At 40.2% G+C, this 12034-nt stretch overlaps 1 protein-coding gene across 1 annotated transcript; it reads left to right on the top strand.

Moving 5' to 3' along the window:
* Positions 1 to 1739: 1739 nt before the first annotated feature.
* LOC121941956 lies at positions 1740 to 10765 on the top strand. Its single transcript, XM_042484993.1, has 3 exons — positions 1740 to 2326; positions 7313 to 7627; positions 8780 to 10765. The coding sequence occupies exons 1-3, from the start codon at positions 2207 to 2209 to the stop codon at positions 8951 to 8953; spliced, it is 609 nt and encodes a 202-aa protein (XP_042340927.1). The 5' UTR covers positions 1740 to 2206; the 3' UTR covers positions 8954 to 10765.
* The last annotated feature ends 1269 nt before the right edge of the window (positions 10766 to 12034 follow it).

The raw sequence follows: 12034 nt of genomic DNA, 5'->3' as shown, positions 1-12034 counted from the left end.
TTTTATAGCGCCACACTATAAAAAGGTCCATTACAAGTAAAAGTCCTGCATTAAAAATAGTGCTATCAAACACAATCGTTTAGACTTGCCCCTGTCCAGTGCTTTTTTTCCCCAATTTTTTAAAATCATTTTTTTACATAAATACTTACATAGTAATACAACAACTGTGCGTTACACTAGAGCATCTGCATCAGGGAAAAAGAAAAAGAAACCATCAAAAAAAATCCCACAAACCCTCCCAACATCCACCCTCCCGGCTTCCCCTGTGGGTTTATGGCCACAAACACAAAAAACAAAAAACATTATAGAAAAAGATTTTTTTTTTAAATTAATAAGAAAAATTATGTTTAAAAATTAAAAACAAACCTTTGAACTCTGAGCAAATTGATTTGATTTCTATCAAAAACACTAAAAAAGGGCAATTATCAACTCTATTATGTTTCACAAATTCCAAAAAATTAGTAGATTTATGACATTATTCTTTAAAAAAAAAAAGCTAGGAAAATATCACAGGAAAAAAGATAAAAACTAGAGGAAAACTATATTTATAATGATCATAATTACATATTTAAAGTTAGGTTACCAAATTATTCTTTCTTTAAGCAATTTTTTAAAACTTTTTTTCTTTTCTTTTAACTAATTCTTAGGTTATTTCCTTATACATTTTGCCAGTTTCAAGCTAATTTTTGGGTAATTTCTTTTATCGTTGCTAATTGCCTTCGTCCTATGTTTTCAGCAAGAGACAAGTCAATTTGCTTATGGGTTTCAAAGGGTTGACAAGGAACTGTACTTAATTTATCAGAGTGGGGGGAGGGGGTGGCTGGCGTGTGACTTATATATACTATACTTACTTATATATGTGTGTGTGTGTGTATACATAAGCAAAAGACAAAGCAAAGTATAGATATACAGTATAAATATAAAGAGCATGGATATGTCCATACATAAGTTAATGTGTAGATTATAAATATAACCTGAGGTGGAAGTACTGCAAGTTTGCTGTTGTATTGTGGGTGGTAGGTGATGGAGGAAAACATAACTTTCTTACCTGTGCTTAAAAAATGATAGGAAGTGCCTCCCTCATTTTGCACCACCCCCTCCCCTCTGATAAATAACTAACAGTCCCTAAGAATTTTAGTACTGTTTAACCTTTAGGGCCAGCTTTAATATTACATACACTCACAATGCTCTGTGCACAAAATGCACTTTTCAAAATCAAGCTTTAGAAAAGAAAATATAATACATTAATATGATTTTCCACTTTTTCCACATTTTCCAAATCTGGTATAAATAAAAATGACAGGTGGAAAATAGTGAAAATAACAAATTCCAAGGCAAAAGCCCAGAATGACACCCAGAAATATTACAATGCATGTTTTATGCTTTGATGGCTGTGGGATCAAAAGTTGCAGTTTGAATTGAGTTTCAATGGCGCATTTTTGAATTTGAAAGTCTAAATGTAACAATTTAGTTCCCACAGTGTAATTTAGACTTACTGTAGGAGTAGAGCTGGAAATTCCAAGATTAAACAAAAATACACAATCTTGCCAAAATATATGCCGTGTGCATAAACACAGCCAAAAATCTATTTAAAAAAAAACAAAAAACAAAAAAAAAAAACAAGGAATGAAAGTGCCTTTAATGCACCTATCAGTCCTTAAGGGTTAAATAAAGCGGAGATAGCTCAACATTTTAAGAGCCCAGTACTGCAGTGGGCCTTTCTTCTGGTATTTCCGGTGTCGTTTTAAAGTCTTTGGCTGTGCTCTCATAAGAGGGAACAGTCCAGGCAACATCTTGTTAGATTTAGTTACTTTTGTCAGTACCAGTAAATCAGATAAGCTCCTCATGAATACGTTGATGAGCTCCTCCCTCCGCGGCTGGCTCTCCGCCCCCGCTCGTCCCGTTAAATTCCTCCTGCCTGGCATCAGGTTCCCGGGGGAAAGGGCGGAGAGTTGGCCGCCGACTTTGTAACATAACCCCCAAACAGTGAGCGGACAAACTGGGAAACTCGTTTTACCGAAACCGAAGAGACGACAAGCGGCTCCGGCTCTAATTAACGGAAGGAGCAGTGAAGTGAACCGTGACCGGGAATCCGGTGTTGTCGGGATGAGGGAGGCGGGTACTATATAAAGTGGGGGCTTGTCGCTCTCGTGCTACAAGTGCGCGTGTGTTTGAGTTGTTCCCGGTAGAGACAGCAGGAGGTCCAATGGCAGCCAGGCGGACTAGAGCCATGACCGGCTCGGATCTGAGCAGGAGCTCGGTGGCCCGGGCCACTGCTATAGCGGAGCAGCTCCGGTATGAGTGCTCCATCTTACTGGAACTTTATGTAAGTGAATGTTTCCACAGGATACAACCTGCCAGCACAACACAGAAAGAGACAGAGAGAGAGAGCGTGTGTGTATGTGTGTGTGTGTGTGAGTGTGTGTGTGAGAGAGAGAGAGAGCATGTGTGTGTGTGTGTGTGTGTGAGAGAGAGAGAGAGAGAGAGAGAAAGAAAGAGAAGGAGTGAGAACTAGGCCAAGGTGAAATGGAAAAATATGTGAGTGTGTGTGTGTGTGTGTGTGTGTGTGTGTGTGTGTGTCATGTGTCTTCTGCCTGTAACTTTGTGTGTGCATGCATATAACTAAAGAAAAAGTACATGGACAAAGAACCATGAAAGGGATGCGTGCAAGAACAAGATAAGAAGGAGTAAGTGTGTGTAGGCCTCTATTTGTGTGTGTGTGTGTGTGTGTGTGTGTGTGTGTGTGTGTAAGTGAAAGAAATGATGTCTAGGACAGCAGGGGGTAGGAATGCAGAGTGTAGGGGGTGCACTCAGTTGGTATGACAGAGGTGGGCGTTTTTCTGGCACATGCTCCTCGATGCCTGGGCTTGAAGCCTTCATCTCCTCTCCACAAGCCCGCGTCTCTTTTGCCTATAGGTGTGAGAGCTACCGGTTATTAAAACTCGTTGGTTTCCTGCCAGCTCGCTGCCTCATCCCTCCTTTCATGTGTCTCGCTAGGAGCGAGGGAGCGGCCTGGCATATAACTCCATCAACTCCTTTCCCAGAATTTGACCCTTCTCTTCCTCTACCCTTCATGCCTGCTTCATTTTTTTCTTCTCTCACACAGTTTTTGTATTTGCTGACTTTGCGGGCACAGTTTGTGGAGATAGCGCAACATTCCGGGGAACGCACCATGAAGTGATTAGATATGTCTTGGCCTGTCATACAGAAATTTATGTATGTTTGTGTCTCCTGTGTTTTCTCTCCTTGGCTCGGAGCTATTGTCTCTGAAATAGGATTTGGCTGAGTCTTTTGGCACATTGATCGTACACACTGTAAAAAGAAACCACGTGTTTTAAACTTAAAAACAATTCCAAAAAAACTGAGGTTTGCTGAATTTAAAAAAGACAAGTTGAAGTAAATTTTTTTAATGATTCAACATGTTTTCTCTAATTCAGTCAAGTTAAAAATTTAAATCAGCCCAGACGGTAACTTTTTTATCTAGCGATGCGCGATAATATCGGCATGTCTCGGTATCGGCAGATATTGGCTTTATTATGAAATATTGAAATTTGCCAACATGCTCATTTCTGCACATAAGACAAACCAATATATATATATATATATATATATATATATATATATATATATATATATAAAGTAACAAGCAACAAGTTCACAGATTTTTCTTATTTTGCCCAATAAATGAATGTTACATACATTGAAAAACATATTTTATGTCACCATCTGCTGGTGAGCCTTTATGACAAGATTATGCATAATTTTTACTTGATGATCACTAAAATTAGAAAGTGGATATATATCAATATCATTATCGGTTATTGGGCAGATGAGTTTTTTATATCGGCAAAAAAAATCAATATCGTGTATCCCTAGTCAAAAGAAATTGTTTCTTTTTATAGTGCATGAATCCAAAACAGACTGAATATTTTTCAGCCACAAATATTATCTCTTCCAGGTGGGCCTTCCCCTTGATATTCAGCGGGTGAGAAAACACTTATTTGCAACATCCGTTAGATATCTCTTAAATCATTTTCAGAGTCTACCACTTATCATCATTCACAGTGATCCAGGAGAATATTGTCACTGAGTTGTCCATAACTGCCTCAATCACATTTCCTCTGCAGTCTAAGCAATAAACATCAACTTCCTGCCAGAATCTCCGAGCGTAGGCTACAGGTCACATTAGCCACTCTGTCACTTCGGTACTAGCTTTGCACGCAGGGTTCAACATTAACGCCTCAGTACAATGTCACGAGAAGGCCTCTGGGAGTCACAACTCGCTCATGTACCAAAGCCGATGCCAGCTATAATCACGCCTGTGAAGTGGCACGTCAGCATCATGAGACAGATCTTAATGTCAGATCAGAATGTGGCTCTGAGAGGACTTACAAAGGTGCTATCTTTGCTATATGCTGCTTATCAAAGGTAAAGATTCAGTATGGACTTCATTTTAATGTTAGGGAATAATTTGATGTTCTGGGAAATAGGCCTATTCAAATTTCTGCAGTTACATGAGAAGATCAATACCACTCTCATGTCTGTACGGTTGCTTAAATATGAAGTCACTGCTAGCTACTGGTTACCTTAGCTTAGCTTAGCTGATGACACTCAGCTCTTCCTCTCCTTTCCACCTGATGACAGAACGGTCTCAGCTCAGATATCAGCGTGTCTGGCTGATATCTCCCACATGGATGAAAGGAACGCCACCTTCAGCTAAATCTGTCTAAGACCGAACTCATGGTCTTTCCAGCTTGTCCATCTGTTCAGCCTCGGAGCAGTGTCCAACTTGACTCGAGCCTACTTGTGCCCACAAACTCAGCCAGAAACCTGGGTGTCATGATTGATGACCAGCTGACCTTTAAGGTTCATGTGGCCTCAGTTTCTTGGTCTTGCCGTTATGCCCTCTACAACATCAGGAAGATCAGACCCTTCCTGACCCAACAGGCCACACAGCTTCTGGTTCAGGCTCTTGTGATCTCACGCATTGACTACTGCAACTCTCTTCTGGCAGGCCTCCCTGCATGCTCATTCAAACCTCTTCAGATGATCCAGAATGCAGCAGCACGTCTGGTCTTCACCCAGCCCAAAAGAGCACATGTCACCCCGCTGCTAATTTCTCTTCACTGGCTTCCAGTGGCAGCCAGAATCAAATTCAAAGCACTTCTCTTGGCTTACAAAACATTCACAAGAACTGCTCCAGCCTACCTGGAATCCCTGATCCAGGTCTACTCTCCTTCTCGCCCACTACGCTCTGCATGTGAAAGATGCCTGGTGCTTCCAGCCCAGCACGGCTCTAAATCTCTAGCCAGACTCTTCTCTTCTGTTGTTCCCAAATGTGAACAAACTTCAAACTCTGTGCGCTCTGCTGAGTCCCTTTCTACTTTTAAGAGACAATTGAAAACTAATTTGTTCCGAGAACACCTAGGCACTTAACCTGACTCTTCTCCGCTTTGCCCTTTGGGGTAAATTAAGTCAGAAGGTCCAAAACCCAGCACCTAATGATTATCTAGCACTGACAAAGTTGTGTGATGTTGTATGTTGACTGTCATCGTAAGTAGTGATACTGAGATTGAGATTGTTGAATCTCAGATGCTGAGATCGCTACCGGTTATTACTTGGTTTTTTAAAAAAAAAAAAAAAAAGGGGGGGGGGGGGGGGGGGGGGGGGGGGGGGGGCCTGTGCGGCACTTCTTCTGCCACTAGACGGCAATACCTGTGACCAATCACACCTGAAGCACTTTTTGCACTTACTAAGGGTTTTTTCCTAAATTCTAAGTCTAAATTCTTGCTTGTGTTGTACGTCGCTTTGGATAAAAGCGTCTGCTAAATGAAATTGTTGAATTGTAGAATTGTAGAATTAAAGACTGGAAACAGAGGGAAACAGCTAGCCTGTCCTGAGATACAAAAACATTTGCCTATACTAGCAACTCAACCCAATCACAAAACACCAAAATAAAATGTTGGCATTGTAAATTTCTGACAAACATGGATACATCACATTTGTACATTATTGTGTATCAAATATGTTGAAACTTAACATTGAAACTTTATGTTTCAACAGTGCAATCGTTACATATGGTTAGGTTTAGGCACAAAAATGATTGGTTGTGATGGTTATGATTAGGAAAAGATCATATTTTGCCTCAAAATGCCTGGTTTGGGGGGCACAGTCTCACCTGGAATTACAGCGATGTCTCTTGAAAAAAGCCCTTTTCCCTCCACTATCCCAGCATGAAATGCAGTGATGGCTCAGTAAAAAACAATTACTTTTTGTCACACTTTCTATGCTGGAAAACCAGCAAGAGACTGGTAAAAAAACACCTATGTTTGGTGGCCAAAAAGCCACTGGAAGAACAGCAAAATCCCTGTTGCTTTTGTTGTTTGTTGGTCTCGAACAGTAGTATGCAGCTTGAGTTCTTAATGGGTGATTTGATTTGAATGATTTGAAGCCACATCACATAAAATACTGAGCCCATGCCCGAACAAACCTCACCCCCCCCCCCCCCCGAAAGCCTTAGTCAGCTTCTGACACCGAGGACACACCCGCTGTGTGTGTTTCCTTTTAACCATCCATTTTGCTGGTCTAAACGTTTGCTTCCATTGCCTCTACAGCAGCTGCTCCTCTTATCCATCAGTCTGATCTGATCTGATCAGCTATGACTGGATCGGCAGATCATTTATAGACCTTGCAACTCAGAAAGAAGTCATAATGAGTTTGCATTCATTCACAGATCTGCAAAATGTCTGAATTAAGAAAGGGGACACAAAATACTAAAAAAAAAGAAGGACACATACACCAACACCCACAACAATGTTTACTTTTACAAGGAAGTCCTGTTATTGTACAGCAGTTTTTTTCATTCATTATGGTATTGTATGTTTTTTTTCTCTTTGTTTCTGTGGTTCTTCTGTGTTGATTTAATCTGCTTATTTTAACCAACGTGTTGACTTAATAAAATCTTCCTGGAGTCGGGCCAAACACAAATCCCCTCTCTTCAAAGGCGGACCTTTTTCTGTGTTGGGTGTCATTTATTGTTTGAGGCGATCTGAATGAGCCTGAACAAATTCCTTTTGCATTAGGAGAAAAGCCCTGTTGTCTCATAACAATGATCTCGAATATAGTGCCAAATATCTGTCAGAAGTGACGTCAGAGTAGTTAGTACTTGAAAGAAAGCATTCTTCAATCTTCCACTTGTGTACATCACTTTCCAACCCCTCCTCTTTTTACTTTTTTTTGTTTTAATGTTTTCCCGAATCTCACTTTTGTTCTTTATTTTCACCCTCTTTGTTTTCTGTCTTTCCCCCTAAAGAAAAACAGGGAGAGTTTCATCGCAGATGTGACGGTGACCGACGGTCGCCTGGTGTCCGTGCCTCCTCCTTCCTCCCAGCTGGACACCAGGGACAAGCTCTGGCGTCTCCACTCTGCTCTGCTACAGTGCCGTAGTTTGCTGGAGCGAGCCATCGCCAAAGAGGAAGAGGAGCTAGGTGGCGGGAAGAAGGGGGATTATGAGACTCAGAGGAAGATGGTGAAGGACAGGCTGTCGCTTCTCTTGATAACCACTGGAGAACTCCTCAAAACTGCTGACGGCACAGCAGTTCTGACTCCTAGCTCGGAGGGATTAGAGGTAGGTGTCTATGTCAGCAGAGGTGTTACGATGGTGAAAGTAGGTTTGGGTGGTATCACAATATTACAGTACACCAAGAAATCCTGAATGTATGTTTTTCAATACCGTCATAAATACATGCACTCCTCTTTCTATTAAAGTAATTGTATGTAGAGCACAGCATGCACCACTTCAGAGTTTAGTCTCAGGTGTCTGCTGGTGTAACACTTAGTGGTGGAGGGAGAAGTTACAGGACTGAAAACAGCCAGCAGCCAGCAACAGCAGAGAGAGGCAGTGGGAAATAATGGCATGTTTTTTACATCTAACTTGATGAATTAAGGATTTATTCTGACCAAATTGGAGCAGGTGAACAGTGGATTTACTAACTAGATTACTAGCAGGAGTAACCAAGACGGTTTGGGTGAGTTTGATTATGTTTCTGTCAAGTTTGAATGAAGTTTTTCTTTGTAATGAGTTAACAAGGCAATTAATTCTCATCAGCTAAAAGGTGTACAGTTGTATTTCGCTGTTTAACCCCTTGAAACCTGAGCAAATAGGTTTGATTTCTTTCAAACTGGAAGAAGGCAATAAGCAACAAAAGAAGGAATTATCTGAAAATTGGCAAAAAGAATTGTGAAAAATTGAAAGACAGAAAAAAACTACCTTAAAATTCGTTTTAAAAAAGTCTTTTAAAAAAACAAAGGAATGACATGAAAAAAGTGCTTGGAAATTATGATAATTTTGTATCATAATTTTATCTGTAATTATGATCATTATGAATATAGTTTTCCCAATGCTTTTTTTCCCTAGACATTTTTCTCTAATAATTTTAAAATCATTTTCTCAATCTACTAATTTCTTGCTATTTGTGGAACATTGGTTATTGCCTTTTTTCCCGTTTTTAAAAGAAATCGCACCAGTTTGCTCAGAGTTCGAAGGTTACATACTTGTGAAAGGTGTCTGAAAGCAGCACAAGACTATTACTTTTGTATTTATTTATCTGAAAAGCTGAAAGTAAGTAGTGCATTCACTGTAGTGGCGCATACTTATATGTCATATACTGTATACCTGGGTGAAATTTTCGGGAAGGTATGAAATATTACATACTGCCCAAGCCTAGGTGAAAGTGCTGGAGAGATATTTAAGGTGATCTTCCCCCTTTCTTATTGGCAGTTAGACAGTCCCAGCATCCTGTTTGAGCTGAAGCTTTGGGTGTATCGGGTCTTCAGAGAGGTGGACTACTGGACCAAGACAGCTGTCACCACGTTGCAAGCCCTGCCCACGGTGACGGACAAGGAGCGAGTGAGGACCGCGAGAGTCAGGAGCACGAGGAGCGCTCGGAGATGAGACAGAGGCGTGAGGAATGTGTGTGGGCGACAAGGACTAATGACAGAGAAAAGAGGTTAGGGAGAGACAGAAAGAGGTGAGTGAAAGAATCAGAAGATGAAGCAAGGTGTTCAGATGGGGGGCCAAAGAAAGAGGCAAACATAGAAGGTGTGAAAGAGAAAGATGAGTGAAAATAGCCAGCCGAGAGCAAGACAGAGAGATGAGAAAGTGCTGGGTTATGTTCGGGGCATGAAGCCCTCTTTCCATGAACAGAGGCCTTAGACAGAGAGGGAACAAGAGATTAACCATGTTTATTATTTCTTGAAACAAGTTTATTTTAAGTATGATAGAGTCTAACACAACTTTATATTTATTGTTTACCTTAAAAGAGTGAAGATACACTTCTATTTCTTTCTTTCACATTTTGGGGTTGAGGAAACATAACATTATTAACTGCAATTCAAAATGCACACAAATGTTTGTTCACCTGCTTACATCAACATCTCACAGTGCGGTTTCCCTCATGCATGCATTCCTTTAACACCGCTGAAGTTGTTATTTAAGATATACTGCCAGGAGGAAGCGGCAAGGGGCACATTCAGATGAAAATGAGAACATTTAAATTCATGCCATCACCACTCTGTAGCTCTGACTTGTGTAGTTTTGAATATGGTGGCTGTAAATCATTCCACGTGTGTTATTACCTGGGGATGGAAAGTGTCTGAAGCAGAGGAACAATATATGTAACAGCACCCTCTGGTGTTTACATAGATGTACTCCTTCTTTCTTTCTTTCTTGACTTTCCTCAGTCGCGCTTATGACCAATCTTCCTTCATTCTTTTTTTGGTTTTGTTATGTTTTTAGGGCACTTTATTAGCAATGGCATCATGTGACAGGGTTCAGGAAGTAGCAAATATGCTGCAACTGCAACATCAGTAGTCCAAAATGCTGGGCATGCAAATGGACACATAAGCAGGGAGTGGAGTGGAAATCCAATGTAAATAGTGGAAGTCTGTAGACTTAAGTGATGAAAGAATATTTTCGTGACAATCTCGGTCTACTTTCTTATGTTTGTGATTCTGATTTTAATTGTTTAAAATAACAGAAAAAAGATGCATTTTTTCCCATTAATTTAGAGAAATGTAAAAATGTACATAGAACCAAGTTTTAAATGCAGAACTTTTGTTTTTTATCCCATTTTTTTTACAGGTATAAGTTTAAGATCTAAGACATTTTTGATGCACTTTCTCTCTCTCTCTCTCTCTCTCTGTCTCTCTCTCTATATATATATATACTGTGTATATATACAGATAGATAAAATATTGGTCACAAATTTCTTAAAATCCATGTTAGAGAGCACTTCTCATTTCAAGATAATCCCTCCACCTGACAGGTGTGACATATCAAGATGCGGATTAAACAGCATCAATATTACACAGGTGTACCTTGGCATTGTCACAATATAAGGACACTCTAAAATGTTCAGTTTGAAGACAACACAATGCCACAAATGTGCAGGCTGCAGGAATGTCACCAGAGTTGTTGCCCTCTGAACTCAATTTTTATTTCACTTTCATAAGACATCTCCAATATTGTTTCCATTATTTTGGCAGTACATCCAACCAACTTCACAACCCCTAGACTCCATGCAGGAGCACCAGCTTAGTACCTCCACATCTAGTGTTTTAACCTGCGAGATTGTCTGAGAGCAGCCACCAGCTGAGAAGGCTTTCTTTCCAAAGTGTCTCAGGGAAGTTCATCTGCATGCTCATCACCCTCACGAGGGTCTTGACCTGAGAGAAGTTTCTCATCATGATTTTGAGACCAGTTGGATGTACTGCCAAATTAAGGGAAATTACATTGGAGATGGTTAATGGGAGTGAAATGAGCAATCAGTTCATGAACAATAGCTCTGGTGGACATTGCACATTTTAGAGTGGTGTGATGCTGTTTAATCAGTATCTTGAAATGCTAGACCTGTTATGGGGATAAATTATGTTGGAAAAGGACAAGCTCTTACTAACATGGATTTTAAAGTTTGTGACCAAAATTTGTAAGAAAATTTGTTGAGTGCATAAAAAAGTCTTAGATCTTTACCTAGCAAAAACAAAAGTGTTTGTTAACATTTTTGTTCTGTCAAACAACCGATTATCTATCCATTGGGCAGCTGCAGCTTGAATTGCATCTGCAATAATCAACTTATAGCTGAAAAGGTCACTTGTAGTAGATTGGTTTAATTGTGATAAGAGAAAAATTAATCAAAAATAGCCCTCAACATGTAACCCTGTCAGTCTAACTTGGGCTGTGATAACCAATTAAATTTGCATTAGTCATAGACTCAGACTGTCTTCGATGATGCATGAACCTTCGGAGTAAGAAAAAGAGAAGAGACTGTAAATTGGATTGAAGCTGACATTTAAAAGTCTAGACAACCAATAAGATCCATGATCACGTGGAGGATGAAGCAGCAGAGAGGTGCATGTTGAAAGAAAATGTATATCAGGAGCTCATATGAAGGCCCTGACACACCAAGCCAACATTTGGCGGTCGGTCAGTGTTTGGTTGTCGGTGAGCGTCAGTGAGCGTCTGTCGCTGTAGTCGTTGCGGTGTTTCCCGCATTGTTGGCCCTCATCACCCCTTGTTGGCTTTTTTTCCAGCAGATACAGCATGTTGATTCAAGGAAAGTGAAGTAAGAGCTAAAGTCAAGAGGGCATGAGATTTAAACAAAGTTATATAAGGTAAGATTCTTTTTCTTTAGCCATTGAGCTCTTTGGCAGAAATGTTTCTTGTTGGTTTGTGTTGTTGTTTTCTGGCACATGGTAAAAAAGGTTTGTACTTTTACCATTGGATTGTGTTGTTAATGTGCTAACTGGTTAACTAGCATCAAGACGATCTTCCAGTTTCTATTTTTGGGTGACTAACATAGATGACTGCCATCTGCTGGTATGGAGAGTTGTTTCCTCTCACGCAGGCACAGAACGTACATGCTGGTAAGCTATAGGTTCTAGTCTTCTAGTCAGTGTGTTCATGTGAAACTTTTTGGTGGAGACACAGCGTGAGACAATGTAACATCTCACTTTTGTCACCACTAGTTCTTTGATG

This window comes from Plectropomus leopardus, chromosome 4 (assembly GCF_008729295.1).
Source record: "Plectropomus leopardus isolate mb chromosome 4, YSFRI_Pleo_2.0, whole genome shotgun sequence".
NCBI lineage: Eukaryota > Metazoa > Chordata > Actinopteri > Perciformes > Serranidae > Plectropomus > Plectropomus leopardus.
This window is presented reverse-complemented; position numbering and strand designations above follow the sequence as displayed.